Source organism: Crocuta crocuta, unplaced genomic scaffold (genome assembly GCF_008692635.1).
Source record: "Crocuta crocuta isolate KB4526 unplaced genomic scaffold, BGI_CrCroc_1.0 scaffold299, whole genome shotgun sequence".
Lineage (NCBI taxonomy): Eukaryota > Metazoa > Chordata > Mammalia > Carnivora > Hyaenidae > Crocuta > Crocuta crocuta.
Window position 1 is genome coordinate 2,049,107 of NW_027532747.1, and position 17,627 is coordinate 2,066,733.

Consider the following 17,627-nt stretch of genomic DNA (forward strand, 5'->3'; position numbering starts at 1 on the left):
CGCGGCCCGGGGGGGGGGGGGGGGGCAGCAGGTGGGGAGGGGAGAGGACAAGGCCCCCCACACACCACACACCGCGGAAGCCGTCTCGCCGAAATACAGAGCACATCGCAAACCAGTCAAGAAGACAGTGAGGCCTTGAAACGGGCTCTGGGGATGCCACGTCAAGGGGGCTGGGATCCGGGACCCACTTCTGCAACCCCGGGCTGACGTGCACCTGCCTGAGACCCCAAGGTGAGAGGGGCAGGCGGCCCACCCACCGAAGACAGGGCTGGGGGGCGCCTGGGCGCAGGTCAGAAGGTTGCATGAACAAGGTGTCCGGTGATGTGCCTCTGGGCGCCGGGGCGCTGGGCTCCGGGCCACTGCCTGCCTCTCCCCGCACCGCCAGCGCCCGTGGGCGTGAGCAGAGCCACACCCAGCATGGCTGGGAGGCAGGGCCCACTGGCCCCGGGGTCTCCTGCTCCCTTACCCTCTGCTGCCCCCTGGCGGGAAAAGCCTCCCTCACAGGTGACCCAGCCCAGGGAGGGGCCGGGACACCCACCTGGCCCCACACCCCTTGTTCACACAACATCCTTCAGGGTCGGAGGCCTGGGCCCTCCCGGCCACCCCGGGCTGCGGACAGGGCACTGACCACCAGCAGGACAGCGGGTGCCCCACAGTCAGTCCAGGCAGGAAGCCGGTGCCCTTCGAAGTTCACGGATGGGGAGGCTGGGATGGGGGAGAGGAGGTGAAATGGCCCCAGGATACTGCCTGGTGACGTGCGTGCGGCAAGCACGTGGCGTGCCCGGAGCACCGGTCCTCACACCCTCCCGTGGGCCCCGGGACCTGGAAGGAAGGCCCCGCCCTCCCTCCCTGTCCGTCCGGTCTGTCCTCCCTTCCAGTCTCTCCNCACGCAGACCTCTCTCCGCAGCCCCCTTCATGTGCCCTCCCAGCTCCGGGTGCCCCATCCTTTCTTTTATTTCTTCCCCGATCTCACTTCCTCCTGGCTTGCGGTCTCGCCTGCCCACGTCAAGCCCTCCCTTCCGCGTGGACTCGAGAGAGAGCCGGCCAGCCAAGGCCCGTGCGCACCGCCCGCCCGTCTGCCTGCGTCTGCCATCCCCCTTCCTGGCACCTACGCTCAGGTGTTTATTCTTCCAGCTACGGGCCTCCACTGCGGATATTCTAGAACCGTGCGGGGTCATGCCTTCAGGCTGGGTATTTCCTTTATTTCTCATTTATTCTCTGAAAGGTGTAACGCATAGATTTTTTCCGAAGCGCGTGCCCGCCAACTAATTCTGAGCCCGGTCCAGACCCCCGCTCTCCTCTCCCCGTTGGTCACTGCGGTTGTTTCCACGTGTATTATCTTCCCTTTCTCCTCTTTGGCTTCTTTTTCCACTCCTTCCACTTCCCTCGCTCTAGAAACAGCGACTGTCCATCTCGTCGACCTTGTAGGGGCGAGGACCACCTGACCTCCACGCCTAACAGCCTGCTTCTGCAGACACCCCCCCCCGTCCCCGGCACGTCCACGGACTCTCCTTCCACTCTTCTCCTCTCTCTCCGCTTCCGGGGGGCTGGGGGGTGGGGTGTCCTGGAGTCAGATGAGTGACAACCCCAAAGGGTCCCTCTCCCTGGCTGCTGCAGGCGCCTCCATTCAGAAATCAGTCATTCCTGCGCCCACTCATTCTGTCCGTCTCCCTTCTATTTCAATATTTATTCTTCCATTTACGGACCTCAGGTGCACAGAATTGGATGAACCATAATCTGTGGCTCTCGGAGCCTTCACCCCGCCTGTCAGCGTGGGGTTGCCTTTCGTTCCTTAATTCCTCGAGCTGGTGATTTGTTTAACACCTCGAGCAGGATTTATTTAAAAATCTCAAGAGTCCAGTTTAGAATCCGTCGTTATCCTGGGCTCCTGGTGCCCACTTGTGCTTTGATCCTGCATGGCCCTCCCTCTCTCGTATACCTATGTGTGTGTGTACCTGTTCGTCACGGAACACATTCAGTCTCGTATCTGTGGTATTGGTTTTATTATTTATAAACTCTGGGGCCCCAGGTTTGAACTCACGTGGGCAACTGGTGCTAAGCCAGCACCCTCTCATAGACTTCACTGATGGACCTACGTTTCGGGTTTTTTTTTTTTCCCTCCCATCTAGATTGGTTTCTGTCTTCCACCCTTTCAATCTTCCTTATTGCCTTTCGTTCTTACAAAGATCGGGCACCCTCTCGCATCAGTCGGTGCAAATCTTCCTTCTCCTTCACTCCATTCAGGCATCCACGCCTCCCTCAGGTCCTTCTCCCCAGTTAAGTAACTATTTTTCTGCTTCTGGATGACAAGGGCGCCTCACTGGATACATGCTCACCTACAGTCAATGGCTCCTCGCCCACCCCCAGCCGGTTTCCATTGTTCCTCTGGGTCTCTCTCTCCTTCCTTGGCTCTCTCGATCTTGGGCACTCAGTTGCCAGGGACCCATGAATCCTAATGCCACCTGCAAATGGCCATCCCTGCCCCTACAGCTCCTCGGTGCCTGCCTGCCTCCCCCCTTCCCTCCCCCCTTCCCCCCTTCCTTCCTTCCTTCCTTCCTTCCATTTTCCCTTCCTTGTTTTCTTCCTCTTTCTCAGCTGTTTGCTCCACTATTAATGGAGTGAGTGCTCAGACTTGGACCCATTACGACCCAAGTTTGAGCCTCCCCTCCCCCATAGACTCCCCATCTATCCATTTAGCCGCCACCATGTTACCCCCCATCCGTCCCTCCTGCTACAGCTCTGCTTCTCTCCTCCCTCCCCTCCCTCTCCCTGCCTGCCTTCCCCTGGTGCTCGGGCACCCAGATGGCACCCTGCCAACATCCAGCGGGCACGCCCGCGGGCCCAGCCCCCTTCGCTCCATCCACCCCAGAGGTTTCTCTGGATACTGACTGACTTATTGAGAGACTTCTTATTTTCCTGATCGCACCACGGCTTGTAGAACTGGACTGACCATAAGCTTTAAGGCCTGACAGCCGCTGCCCTTACTGCTACCACTGCCTTCCTGCAAGGGTATCTTCACCCACTTGTGGATTCTGGACCTACCGTCGGTGACTTTTCCTTCCATGCTTGATTTTTATTTAGATATTTTACTTTATTCTCTCTTTTATCCTTTCACGGGACAGATCAGCTCCCAGGAGCCCCCTCACACCCGGCTCCCGTCTGAGTCCAGGAGTTTCCACTACGAACGAGATCTCCCTCTCCCCCGTCTCTCTCTCTCTCCCTCCCTCTCTCTCTCTCTCTCTCTCTCTCTGGTTTTCTTTCCTTTCAGTATTTCAATATTTACTTACTTATGTGTGTCTGGAGTTAGAAAAACTTTTGGTAAAAGTTAACTTTCTCCCTTGGTGGCCCGGGCCCTCTCTCTCTTTTTAACGACACTTTGAACTCTTTCTCTGCTGCCTGTACTTATTCTTACACCAGGAGCACATATGCAAACTCAACGTAATGCTTGGTTTACAATAACCTGACGCGGGCCTCCTTATGGGCGTGGCATCCCCTCCTCCAAGAAAATGGTCCTTCTTCTTTCCTTGCCCATCTGTGCTTCACCACGCTCGCTCTCCCTCCCAAGCACCTGCTCGCTCTTCCTCGAACCTTCTCATCGCACTGAGGCTCGCGCTCTCATCCTCAACAGTGCCAGCTCTTTCAGTGACCTTCTCTTCATTCTTTGCCATTTTAACTTTGCAAAGTTTACGTACAAAAAGCTGTAGGTACTTAATGTATGCAACCTGCCGAGTCTGGAGGGAAGTGGAGCCCGGGACCCCATCCCAGGATCCCTGTCATAAATCTATCCGTCACCTCCCAAAGTTTCCTCCAGCCCCAGCTGATCACTCCTTTTTCTATCTTCTCTGCTAAGGACGCTTCACTTGAGATCTAGCCTCTCAGCAAATGTCTAACCGTACGATACAGTCTGTCCACCACTGCTTTTCCACTTCTTGCTCATTCTGTCTTCCATTTGGGTTTTATTCTCTTCCGACAGAGCTCAGGCACTACCTCGCTGAACCGCACATGTGCCTCGGTCCGTGGTGACTGGATACTGGCTCGTGTGTGGCTCTTTACATGGCGATTCAATATTTTATTGATTCATGTATCAACCTCCCAGGCATCGAATGGGATCGTGTTCACTGTGCTCTCATCCTGGCTTGCTCACTTCCTCACCTATTTATTTGTCTCCTCGTTCCCAGGTGCCTTCATTCATTCAGCCATCCATTCACTTACTTGGACCACGTGATAGATACCAGTGAAATGACCCCCCACCCAAAATGAGAAAAATAGAATGTCCACGTCTCTTAGACCTTCCTGCTTCCTCCCACCAAGCTGATCACCAAGGTGTGCACACCCCACAGCCCTGAACACATACGCATGGCAGACACAGGCACAGTGATGTTAGTGCAGCCAGACCCTCCCGGGACTCACGTCCCAGACAAACAGGGACAGGTATGCGGTTAGGGCCCCTGGGCTCCTCTCCGAGTCTCCCCCCCCACCCGGGGCCCCAGGGAATGGGCATCCCCATGGCAAACCTGTTTCAAGACCCTGGAATACACAGACACACACGTTGTACACGGTCTCCCCAGTGGGAAACGACAGACATGGCGTTCAGTTCTAAATAGACGGCTTTGTCCGCAGCAATATGAAAATATTTGGGCCTTTCAAGGCCAATACAAAAGCAACTACCCATTACTATTGCTGAGTGTCTCAGTCCCAAACAATAAAGAACTTGAAGAGATTTAGCCGGAAACTTTGAAGACAGAAAATCTGCCCATTCTGTTTTCCAGACATTTCAAGGGGGTGAGCGAAGGTCATTGGAGCTCGAAGCCCGTTTGAGAGGCTGGTCCCTCGGCCCGCGTTTTTTCCTTGGCCCTTTGAAGGGCCCCCCAGCTCACAAGGGCACTTCCATCCTAGTCTGCCCTGGGGCGCAAGAGCCAAAGGACACTCAATAATGAAAGGGCCATTCATTTAGAGGATCGAAAGAGAAGGAATTCTTTGGGGGTCCGGCACTCGAAGCCGCCTATAGAATTCTTTTACCACAGAGACAACACAGGAGGCGGGGGGTCCCGCCTTAGAACACAAGCTTCCCCCGCCCCAGGTCTGCAATCAGTGTGGCTCTCTGGGCACCCACCTCCCCGGGAGCGGACCACCGGCCGCTGCTCACCAGTCCCTCCCGCGGGGCTCGCCTGGCAGCGAGGCAGCCCCCCGCCCTCGGTGACGAGGCCACAGATGCGTTCCCCACGCTCCAGCAACTTACGATTGGCAAGCCGAGGGGTGCTGGGTCGCGCGTCGAGGTCCCTTCGTGGAGGATTCCAGACGGCGCTTCAACTGCAATGAGAGAGCACTGGGTCACTGCCACGGAACCCCCCCAACCAGAGTGGGCACTCCCCGATGCCTAGCAAGTGTGGGGCTGGCAAAGCCAACCTTCCTCTCTCCGGTACACAGGCTCACGCGCTCGCTCTCCCGCCGAGCTCTGCACCCCCACTTCCACGGGGTCCGGAGAGGAGGGGGCAGGCACAGAGGAGGAACGAGCCTCTGACCCGAAAGCCCTTGGCTGAGTGCTACCCGCGCAGCTAGGTACTATTCTGCAGAGCCACTGCAAGAGTAACGGCTGAGCTGGACGCCAAAAGGGTGGGGAGAAGACTCCCTGGAAAGGCATCCTGTCAGGAGGAAGGGCACTGAGGGGGCACAGCACGCGCTCAGGGAGAAGCCAGTGGGGTGGGGCGTGAGCATGGGTAAGGCTGGGAGTGGGCCATGGGCTGTGGGTTGTGGGGGCTTTAATGGCCCACACATCACGCATGGACGATCATGGTGCCTGGACAGACACCTTCACTTTTTTTTTTTAATTTTTTAACGTTTATTTATTTTTGAGAGACAGAGAGAGAGCACAAGCAGTGGAGGGGCAGAGAGAGAGACACACACACACAGAATCCGAAGCAGCTCCAGGCTCCGAGCTGTCAGCACAGAGCCCGACATGGGGCTCGAACTCACGAACCGTGAGATCATGACCTGAGCCGAAGTCGGGCGCTTAACCGACTGAGTCACCCAGGCGCCCCAAACACCTTCGCCTTAATAACTAATACAAATTTTAATAGCTCCACACAAAGCCGTGGCCAGGCACATCCAGCCTTCAGTTTTAAGCATTTGCCTTAAAGTTTAAACAAAAGTGAGTTGCGTCGCAGAAGACACACGTTATCACACATCTGTCAAAACGCACGGACGGTATGACATGAAGAGCAGAACCAGTGACGTCAGCACTGGACTTCAGTTAAGGACGACGTGTCAGAGGCGGGCCCACCAAGCCTCACACGTGGGCCACGACAATGCAAGATGTTAACGACAGGAGAAATTGGGGTCTCGGACTGGCCATTCACTCGTTCTGTAAGCCTAAGACTGCTCGGGGGGAAACCGTCTACTGGTTAAAAAACAAAATAAAACAGGGGCGCCTGGGTGGCTCAGTCGGTGAAGCGTCCGACTTCGGCTCAGGTCATGATCTCACAGTTCGTGGGTTCGAGCCCCGCGTCGGGCTCTGTGCTGACAGCTCAGAGCCTGGAGCCTGTTTCGGACTCTGTATCTCCCTCTCACGCTGACCCTCCCCTGTTCACGCGGTCTCTCTCTCTCAGAAATAAATAAAACATTTTAAAAAATAAAACAAGAAACATTATTTTGAGGGAGTCGATTTGGAACGCGTGTTCAGGAGGGGTCAGGAGGTGTGGCCGAAAGGCGGTCACGGCTGAGGTCTGCCCGGCGCTGTGAGGTGGGTGGAGGCGTAGCCAGAGGTCGGGGCAAGAGCGGGTGCAGGCAGGGAGCCCCGAGGTAGGAAGAGGCCCTCTGCAACACCCCCTGCCCTGACTTCAGCCCCGGGGTCCCCCTCCCTGTGTCCTGCGCCTCCCCAGTTCACAGGAGCGCCCATCCCTGTGCCCCCAGGACTCGGCCAGGACGCAGGAGGCCACGCCTCTCGTTTCCAAATCCTCCTAAAAATTCCTTCCCCAGCCTCAAGCTTCCCAGTTTTCCCCCTAATCAGCTGATTTTATAACCAAAACCCAAAAGTCTTTTAAAAAAAATAACCGTTAATAAATGGCGACAAGCTGGCGGATAACCAAGGGCAGACTGTGCTCTGGTTCGGGAAGAGCTCCCCCCCTCCCCCGCTTTGAGCCGCACACCACCCGGGGACAGTTTCCAGCCCTCCCTGGGAGCCTGTGGGCGCCCGGGGTGCCCCCCTCATGGCTGCCACAGTCCTCAGGGGACGGTGGGACTCCAGACCCTCGACACACAGCAAGGCCCCAGGCACTGCCACTCCCGTGGGCCAAGAGCAAGGAAAGGACCTGGGTGCGTTCACTAGGAAGGACCAGGGAAATCGGAGGTAGCTCGGGCCCCCAGGTCTGTTCCTGCTTCCTCCCCGGGGCTCCTCACGGTCCTTGACTTTCACGCAGGCCCAGGCTGCTAGGCCTCCTTACAGGGTCCAGAGGAACAGCCGCCCCACGCACCGCAGCTCAGACCTCACAAACGCGTGCACTGGACCCACGAGCATCGTCCGGGAATTAACAGGATTAGAACATTCTAGCTCAAGGTTTTCAAATTCCCTCTTTTCTGGAGGCAGGCAGGACCCAGCTGAGCCGGGTGCCTTTCGTACACACACCCTGTGGCCACGCAGTGTGCAGAGCCATCAGGACGGTCGTTCTCAATAAGGTGGTGATTTTCCAGAAACCCAGCCTGTGGTTTATACAAATCATCAGGCCGGCCTCCGACCCCATGCTTCCCACCTGTTGAGGAGAGACCACCCTCCCACTTCCCCTTAGGGACACGGGCCTCTGCGAAGCTAATTTCCTGTAGCTTTGTGAAGAGCGGGACCTGGACATTCTGGACCCATTTATGAAAATGGGAGACGTAATTGGGCCATCTTCTGAAATCATGGCCCCTCTCTCGCTGGCCCCCATCAGCCCTCTCATTTGGGCCGGCGGGGCCACGGAGGATGTTTACATATGCCTCTTCCTGGAATTTCGCTCTTTGCCTCAAGAGTGGGCAATTAGAGAGAATTAGGGCCTATTTGGCGTATGCTTACGGTTAATGGCTGGAGTGGCGGAGGCAGCCTCGGGAAAGGCAGTCGCTGGTCTAATTGAAGCTGGCAATTTCACTACACTCCTCATCTCAGCTTCCAGATAGGATTGCGACCAAGGTCACAAAACAAGGCCACCGCCCACCATGACAGTAACCGGGTGAGGGACTGACCCAGGGCTCTGTGAGCTGTTTACTGTCACATGCCAAACACCGAGAGAGACAGAGAGCCGCAGACATCCCCCAAGTTGGGTCTGAGACGGCAGCCGGCACAAGCCTGGTTACTGATCACTTTTCCAGAAGTTACCACCCTGATGGCTTTTTCAGGAAGTTGTCAGCTGAGCTGGGGGGGGGGGGCGGGGAACGGGTGCTCACAGAGGTTCTGCTGAGGGTCCTGTGACCAACAGCCACTGACTGGCAGTCCCTGGGAGCTGGCTCAGGGCGTGGGCGCTATCAGGACTTTGTGGTCACAAAACTGACCGTGGGGACTGGCTAATGTGACCCGATTGCCGGCCACTGGCGGTAGGCTTCACGTCCAGGGCCTGCTACCCAGAGCGAGGCACCAGCCCTCTCTAGTGTCTGTCTCCGCTCAAAAGCAGAGGCGGCCAGACAGCAGTGGACCAGGTACCTCCGACCCTTGGACTCTGAAGAGCCAGCAAACAAACACACAAACCACAGAGGATCACTGAGGCGGCCAGAGGAAGCCAGAGCTCCAAGGGCCCTCAGATGACTGAGATCCTGCACTGCCCCATGTTACAGATGGGAAAATTGAGGCCAAGTGGCCCAGAGAAAGGATCCAAGGTCACAGCTGTGGGTGGGGCAGAACCAGGCTTCCTCAAGGATGCTCCAGGGCACAGCCGTGCCCCGAGCACCCATTTAGAATTTCCTCCTCTCGGTGGCAAGTCCTGAGCAGTGGGAGTGCACCCCAGAGGCCAGCGGGGCGCCCGCCTGGACACCGGAGGCCTCGGTCTCCCCCGTCTGGGAAGCAGGGCCCTCGCCTCTCCCCTTCTGACATCCTGTGCTCCTCCTGCCTCACAGAACATCACACAAGGCTGACAGGCTACTGCCTCATTTTACAGATGGCAAAACAGAGGCCCAGAAGCCAGCACATGATGCCCTGGCCGAGACTATGAGGGGGACCCCTTCCTCTCATGGTCGGGTATCACCCCCCTTGCTCCAGGGGGCCGGAGCCCTCAGGGCAGTTTGGGGCAAGCTCTCTGCCCTCCATCCAAAAGGGTCCCCTTGCTCAGGGCGGCCCCTGGCCCTGTGAGCCATGCTGAGCCCTGCCACCCTCCCTGGCCGCGAACACCACCCCCGCTTTCCTAACCCGCTAGGAACGACTCCATCTCCACCCTCAGGACGGCCCGGAGAACGGCCTGGAAGGCAGGAGCCGCCCGCTGCGGCCCCTGTGGCTGCGCCAGCTGTCCGCGCTGGAGCCCTGGCTCCCTGGCCCCGTCTGCGTCTCCGGCTTTCTCTCGGGCATCAGGCCCGGTTTGATCAAGCCCTTGTTTACAGGCAAGGAGTCTTCCCCCTGAGAAACTTGCAGAAAACAAGCCCTTTGGACCGAGGAGCCCCAGCGTGTCCGAAGTCGTGCTGACGGGGTAACTATGTCATTGTGTCGCCTCTTGTGTGTCCCTTGTGGCTCTGGACACACACACACAAGGGCAGGGGCCACTGCAGCCCCCAGGCAGCGGGCACGCACGCACACACACACACACACACACACACACACACACACACACACACGCTCTATTCCAGGGAAGGTGATTGAGCTTTTCTTCTTTTCATCTGAAGAAAAGGCACCTTCTATTGAAAGACTGTATTCACAGGACCTGGGAAAACTCATGTGCAGTCAGCCCTCCCGATTCTCCCCAGGTGGCTGTCCTCCACAGGGGCTCCCCCACATTCCTTTCTGCCTGCGCCTTTGTTCCGCCTCAAACGGGCCCGGGAGCTCCCAGGCTAAGAGTCTCCTTAAGCTCTGCCAAAGACCCTATTCACTGCGGAGAAGCCACGCAAAAGGTGGTGGGCAGCCTTCCTCTCCCCCGACCCCCAGGGCGGGGGACTTAAGAACTCTCCATCTGGATTGTTTAAGCCCAAAGAAACTGGAGAGCAATTAAGAGCCCCACGACTACACCCCCCACCACCCTCCGCTCCCCCCTGATTAATTCCCCTCCCTCACGCACCCCAGGCAGGGCCGACTCAGCATCTGCTCTGCCCCCTGGTCCCTCACGGATCCCAGGACCTGGGGTGGGGGTGGGGAAGGGAGCCGAGAAGACAAATGTGGGGATACGTCTGGCGACCTTCTCACCGCTCGGTTCCCAAAAGCATGGCCAGAGGCGATCTGGTCTCCACAGTGAGGACCGAGATATGGGGCCAAGGGTCTAAGATTCAGAAGGCACTAGAAATCCCAGGATGAATGGGCTCCCCAAAGATGGGTCTCCCCCCCACACTTCTGCTGGATCCAGCTGAACTTGAGACCCCTCTCGCTGGTACTGCTCTGTCCTGCAGCCGTGGCCCCGAGGGCATCCAACCCCCTCCTCCCAGCGGAGTCCCGAAGGCTCTCCCAATGCACACCTTTCCTGGCTCCAAACCACGTACTTGTTGCACACCAAGGGCCAGGGCCCACCTTTGCAACACCCCGTCCACCCTAAAGTCTCCCCTAAGGGCTGCTCTTCAAAGCTGCGCGGGACTCGGGGGCTGCCCCTTGGACCCAGGCACTGTGTCAGCGCCGCATGGGACTCGGGGATTGTCCCTTGGACCCAGGCACCGTGGAGGCAGCTCCCCCTCCCTCCCCACCCACACTCGGGTCTCCCTTTCAAAATGGGAACCCCACATTTGAGATGGCCTCATTGGGAAAATATAACTCTTTTCCAGAATTTTCCATCTGCTCAATCCAGAGATGGGAGCCGGGCTGTACACTTTCCTGTTCCCCCTTTTGGAGAGAGGACAGGGCTCTAAGCCGCGGAGGGGAGCCGGGACGGTTCCTGGGCTTTATTCACAACTGTGTTACACTCAGGTCTAAAAAGACACGGGCCCCCCAAGCCACAAGCCTTGCGCGATTCAGCTGAGAATGCTGACACTGCCCACTGCCCTTTAACCCTCTGGAACCTTAATTTGTTTCCCTCCACACCCCCCTTCTGTGTAAAGCTGCCTTCTTCTTTTCAAGGGAAAATTCATTAGTAAGCTCATTAAAGATAGGTTGATTTTTTTTTTCTCTTTCTGGAAGTCAGATTGCTCGTAAAAAACACATTTGAGTTACTTCATGTAAATGAATAAAAAACATATGCATCCCGGTGCCCTGAAGTCTTGCCAGGTTTTGACATGATTTGGAGAAATACACTTGGAAATGTATTTGGGGTTTGAATCGCAAGTCACAAGGTCAGGGCCCCTGAAAGCTTCAATGACCCCCCGCCAAGGAAGCTGCAGGTGGGAAAGTGAGGGGCAGAGGGACTCAGCGGCTGAGCTGTGCTCTGGGCTCCCTTTCACACCCACCCAGGGACAGGGTCTCCGCCCTCTGTCTGGCCAGGCAGGGGCTCATCACTCAGGGATGGGCCCATCCATCAAAACAGAATTCTCCTGAAAATGATCAGTTTCTTTCAACACTTAATAACGGCAGTTCTGTAACTCCAGGGGTGTGAGGCTGCAGGGCTCATTGGCAAGGTTGTATCTCAACTTCTTTCATTGAGAAGCACCCTCGATCTAGTCTTTCTCTGTTTTCTGCTTAATGACACACAAAAGCCCCAAATACGTGTGACACGCAAAAATAATGTGTTTGCCCAAGATGGATATTCGCAAGCGTGTACCTGAAGTACAACGGGGCCCCCAGACCTGTGGAAGACGAGGGGTCCGGGGTCCGGCAAAGTCTGGGGTGGGCTGGGCCCCCGCCTTCACCTCAGCTCTGCCCCTCAGCTCAGCCCACCTTGAGGGAGTCCTAGATGTCCCTGAGGAAGAGTCCAGAAACCATGGGCACTCGGCCCAGACCAGCTACACGGATGTGCGCTGTAAGCTACGGATACGAACCTCCCACCCCCACCCTGCCCCGTGTAAATCTTCCCCCCAGGCCTCTCCGCCACATCACCACGCTTGCAGGTGGCTCAGCAAATGCCAGCTAGGGGGTAAATATCACAGGGCAGAGCCTTCCGGGGGCCCCTCCTTGGATTTAGCCCTGGGCACACACTCCCCGCCTCGCTGCAGCCCGAGCGGCTCTCTGGGGAGCGAAAACAAGCAAAGGCAACGGCCCCCGGGTTTCTCTGCCTCTTGCTGCCTCCACCGACGGATTTTGTTTAAAAATCATCTCCACGCCTCATTTCCGTTCCAGGGGAGACGGGCAGGGCTGTGGAAGGGCGTCTGTCTGATGAAAGGGCGTGATGTAAGCAGAGTTAGAAACGCGAGACCACGCGGGGACCCCAGGGGTCCACGGCAGGCGGCCCACGGGCTGCTGCACCTGGAGGGGACGCCCGTCCCCCACTGTGGCACGGAGCTCCGTGCCTCACCTTCCCTCTCGAAGAGCCCCACGTGTGGGCGCCACGCGGGAGGCTGGCATCTGGACAAGGGTCCCTGCGGGGACCCACCCGAGGCTCCACGAACGTCTAGGGCACTGAGTTAGCCTCCCCAGGCCGTTCCTGGACCACCAGGGAGCCCCACTGCCCTCGCTCGTCACCCCCGTAGCACCCCGGGAGCCTCCGACGCGAGGCTCACACTGGCACATCCCCGCAGGCTGCTGGCCCTGACATGAGACTCGGCTCCCGGGACCCCAAAACGCAAGGTGCCCTCAGCGGAGCTTCCCCTCTTCCCACCCACCTCACTTGGCCGCCACACAGGGCGTGTCACTGCGTGGGACCTCCCAGGGAACCCGGCTGGACCCTCTGGTCCTCGAGGCGAAGCTGGTCTTAGCCACCCCAGAGGAGCCCCGGCCCCGAGCACCCCGGCTCCGTCGACGCGTGCTGAATAGTGAAGCACAGGTAACCAACCCATCCGTCCTGGCGAGAACCGTGTGGCTACAATCCTCCGCTCGCCTCTTCTCTATCGTGACAGATTTTCTTTCAACAGACACAGACGTTCCCATCTTATTGCGATTTCAGTGGTGAGGAAGACGGGCCCAGAGAACTTCCCCCAGAAACCACGCTGTGATTGAACATTGTCAAAGCCTCGTGGGCGAGACCCCAGCAGCCACACAGAGGCTGGCCCGGCACGGTTTTCGGGGACAGACGTTTTCCTGCTGCAGACAGACACGTGTCCTATCTCCACGTCCCCACCCTGGCCCTCCGGCAAACACGCCATTCTCCATCCCCCCACATGCTCGACAAAGCTTCCTGGGACCTACTGTGTGCCTCTGAGAACCTACTGTGTGCCTGGCCCGAGCCGGACACCCCCACTTACCGTGCCAGGTCCACAGCACGGCCCCGGGGTGGGCGGGACCCGCGCGCTGGCTCCAGGCCAGGGTCTTGGCCGCAGGAAGCTCGCCGACACCCAGGCCGCAGGCTTCGTAAAGAGGACCCGCTCTTGGTAGCGGCCCCTCCCCGGCTTAAATGTGAGCCTTTGTGAGTAGAGACGTGTGTGCTGAAATTAGTGAAATCGTGGTGTCCCAAGAAAGCGAGAAACTCACCCGGAACCAGGATGGAGGGGAGGGGCACAGCGCTGGGCATGAGGTGCCAGGGGCCGTCGGGAAGGCAGGCTGGGTGCAGGGAGGTGCTCCTCCGGGGGCTTCTCCTGCCTCTTCCGTCTGCTTCTTCAGCCGACCAGCCAGGCCGCGGCCCGTGGGCCTGGAGGAGACGCAGAAAATTAGAACCGCGGCAGGGCCAGCGCTCCGGAAAAGCGTGAAAAGCCGTAGAGCCGGGTCTCACCTGCAGCACGGCTTTCGGTGAAGGTGGCGGCTCGTGGAGATGAGCAACGGTGGGAAGAAGGTGCGAGAAGCCACGGGCCTAGGTGGCAGCCCCCCCAGACCGGGCATGAGGCCCGGAGCACGGCAGAGCCCAGGGCTCACAGGGGCAGGCTGTGGCCGACACCCAGGGGGGCATGACAAGCGGCGTGGGGGTGAGGGGCAGGACGGAAGTCTGGCTGCGGCCACGTGGCTCTGACCTCCCCCCATCCCACGGGAGGAAGCGTCCGGGGATGTCTGGGGGAGGTGGCGTACGTGGGCACGGTCCCGTGGGCACTGGGGACTGGCTGGAAACTCGGGGTGGCGGGGGAGGGTCCTGAGGGAGTGGAGAGTTTGGACCCAACAGAAGGGCAGGCAGCCGAGACCGCGAGCAGGGCCGGGTAACCGCAGGTGCGGGCTCCGCAGCGCAAACCAAACTGCTGGGCAGACGGCTAGACGAGTGAGGCCAAGAGTCAGGAGCAGAGAGAGGGGGCATGAGGGTCAGGCCAGGCGACAGAGCTCCAGGCGGCTCAACGTGGCCCCCAGGGAGAGCAGAGCAGAGACAAGCAGACAGAGACGAAGGCTGCAGAGCTCCCTGGAGGCTCCCGGTCACCTGTCCTCTGCACGGGACAGGACCCCCACCAGCCAGCGCCTGGGTGGCAAAGGGGCTGGATTTAGACCCAGGGGAGGAAGGCATCATGGAGGAAGAGGCCCAGTTCGCGGAGCCCCACTCCAGAGGGGGACCTGCGTGGCCACAGCCCGAAGGGCGCGCACATCGCAGCCCTGGGTCCGGAGCCGCAGGGCGGGGGTCCAGGGCAGCCATCAGCACTCAGCTACGGGACGGGGGGTGGGAGGCAGTGGGGACGGGAGGGGGGCAGAGCCCCAGAGTCGAGCAGGTTCAAGTCTCCTCCAGGGTTTAAAGTAAAGGTCACAGGGGCCAACTGGCCAAAGGGCGGCAGACCAGGACTGCCCCCACACCCTCCTGCCTGCCTTCACCACACAGCCGGAGGCCACTGCTCCGGTGCCTGACACAGGGCGAGGCCGCCCTCAGCCGAAGCAACCCCNCAGAGGCCATCAAGGGTCGAGCTAAGGGACTCAGGGGCCAAGCCGGGGCCGGGCCATGGGCTCGCTCAGTAAGGATCAACTGTTGGATGACGGGATGGACGCCTGAGTGAATGAAGGGGCGAGACCAGAAAGGCCCAGCTCAAATGGGGCTGAGGGTGGGGCGGTGCCCACTCCCCTCACAGAAATGAAACCCGGCCTCCACCCTTTTACCTAAAACTCCTTGGCTCCCAAATTCTCCCACCTAGCGTCACATAGGCATGGCGGTTCCTTCACTGACTCACCTGTCCAAACAGACGTCCCACATACTCTTACTGAGCCCCACTTTGTGCCAGGCTGGAGCTAGGGCACCCAGAGGAGACATGGGCGGGCCTAGGACACCCCCAGGGGACCGGAGACGTGGAGGGAGGGGGGGGCAGGGGGAGGGGAGGGGGGAGTAGAGAACAGAGGTGGGCAGGAAAAGCAGAAACACAGACACTGAGAATCAGGGGGTGGGCAGTGGGGGTACATCTCCTGGCCTTCTCTGGTTTTCCACCTGGTGAAGGCCCCATCTTCCTGGGACTCCAGAGCCCCTGGGACAGATTCACTGAGGGGCGCTGAGACCAGCATGGTCTGGGAGCCAGGAGGGCTCCCACAGGAAGCCAGGCTGGACCCTGGGGCCAGAAGAGTGGGGTGCAGGGGGTCCGCAGAAACAAGGAGACAAGTTAAAAAGGGCCACCTCCGTGCTCAAGGGAGCAATTAGCGTAGTCCTCTCGGCTGGTGGCCTCAGGACAGCCTGACTGCCTAGTTTCCTAGAAACCCAAGCAGGAGCGGGGTTAGGGGAGATGGTTTCATCACGTGCCAGGCACACGGGGTGATGGGAATGAGCACCAAACCCCTAAGATCCTGGTCGGCGAATGCCTCCCCCCACCCCACCCCTACCCCAGTTCTCAGATGCTGGAATATGAATGACTTGGGGGCGTGTAGTTGAATTGAAGCCCACCCACTCCCAGTCCCCTCGTCCCGGTGACATCTGGGTCACCTGGACATCCTTCAGTCCGGAGGTGACAGTTGGTTTGGCGGACTCGAAAAGAGGGGCTAATTCTGACCCATGAGGCCAAAGAATCTCTGGCCAACAGGTAACTATGAGCCCCTCCCAGCCCCTTCTAAGCCCTACTTCTAATCACCTCCCTTCTCCGTTTTTTGTTTTTTTGTTTTTTCCATTTGGCGGACAGTCTGGCTAGGGTCTGATGGCGATGAACTGGGAGTGATCGAATCTCGACGGATCTCCCGTAGGGTGAAAAAGCCCAGAACTTGGGACACAGAAGGGCAAGTTTCAGGCTCAAGGGCATACCTACTGTAAAGACATTGACGGGCTCTGGGGCGTGCAAATCAGGACAGAAGCGGGGTGCATCCCAGGGAGGCACAGGGCGTGTGGGGGAGGGAGAGATTCAGGGGGGTTATGAAAGCAGGGACTTAACTGCTTCTAGGCCCCCTCTGTGCCCTTGGCTCGCTGAGTGACCCTGACAAACGGCTGGCCCTCTGAAGCTCACTCTCGGCGGTATTTGGGAGCCAAATGTGAACCCCAAACCGTGCCATTCCATGGGGGGGCCCTCTGGGGTGCTAATCTCCATCTATTTCTCGGCCAGGATGGGGGCATTCCGTGCGTGCTGGCTTGGGGATAATTCCACGGCTTCTGCACGTAGGACGTGGCACTTTTTCAACCACCCAATAATGAAGTTTCTAATGACCCGGGCGCCCTGAAACAGGCCAGGTGCCTGTGCTTTAGTAGGAAACACGCACCCCCGTTCCCCGGCTTCTGGAAGAAGGAAGCCAGGAGACGAGAGGCGCCTGGACCACTGTGACATCTGTATGTAGTCGGGTCGGACACAGGAACTTTCCGCACAGCGGCCCTATCTGCGGCCCACTTCCCAAAGCAGCCTTCAACTTTCAAGCCCGCTCGATGGGCCCCACGCTGGGACAGAGGCAGAGACTTAAATGAGGAGCAAATGAAACCCGGACTCCGGCACCAGAATTAGAAGCGTGGCCTGAGCACCGGCCGTCCCTGCCTGCGGACGCCGGTTCGCCTCATTATGATAATCGTAATGTGTTTTTCCTTCACAGACAAAGAAGGGCTCCTTATGAGATGAATATTGGAATCCAGCAGCTACCTCATTAAGGTCTGCAGCCTCTTCCTTGACAGGGCCCAAGATTAGCCCTGCGTTCATTAAGGGAAAAGGGCAGAAAGTGAAAGAAAACTGAAGACCACAGCTGGGGGGAGGGGGAGGGCTCGCTCTGCGGGCCATTCACTCCCTGAAAGACTGCGTCCACCTTCGGGATTTAATCACCAGCGAGGGGGGTGTGGGGGACTGAGGCCGGTTTAACCAGGATGTAGGAGGTAAAGAGGTTAAACTTGACAGAAGGAATTAAAAACCCAAAATGGGGCAATTTGATTTGAAAGCTCCCTGGGATTTGTCACCAGGATAATCAATTTAAAACCTTTTTTCCTGTTTACTTTCTTTTTCAGCCCCGACCGACCCAAGAGGAAAACTTTCTCCGGATGGGCTTTTGGTAGATTTTACTATTTTCCAAGTCTCCCTTCCCTACTTTTTCATTAGTGCCTTCCGTGTCTTTTCTTTTTTTTTTTTTTTTTTTTTTTTTTTTTTTTTTTTTCTCTCGCCCCCCCCTCCCC

At 58.2% G+C, this 17,627-nt stretch overlaps 1 protein-coding gene across 5 annotated transcripts in view; it reads right to left on the reverse strand.

The window, feature by feature from the left end:
- The window catches only part of LOC144245555 (uncharacterized), a 31,560-nt gene that overhangs the window by 9,304 nt on the left and 4,629 nt on the right, over positions 1-17,627 (reverse strand). For 3 of the 5 annotated variants that reach the window (XR_013339297.1, XR_013339295.1, XR_013339296.1), the window contains 2 exons: positions 13,643-13,799; positions 5,240-5,310 (listed from right to left, as the gene is read on the reverse strand). Coding sequence is in view for 2 of the 5 variants with exons in the window: in XM_077780956.1 (XP_077637082.1) it covers positions 4,893-4,902; positions 5,240-5,310; positions 13,643-13,799; positions 13,881-14,125 (483 nt within the window). In the remaining 3 variants the exon portion in view is untranslated. Of the gene's footprint in view, positions 1-4,048; positions 4,903-5,239; positions 5,311-13,642; positions 13,800-13,880; positions 14,955-17,627 lie in introns of those variants that run through there. The other 2 variants (XM_077780956.1, XM_077780955.1) reach the window with 2 other exon arrangements.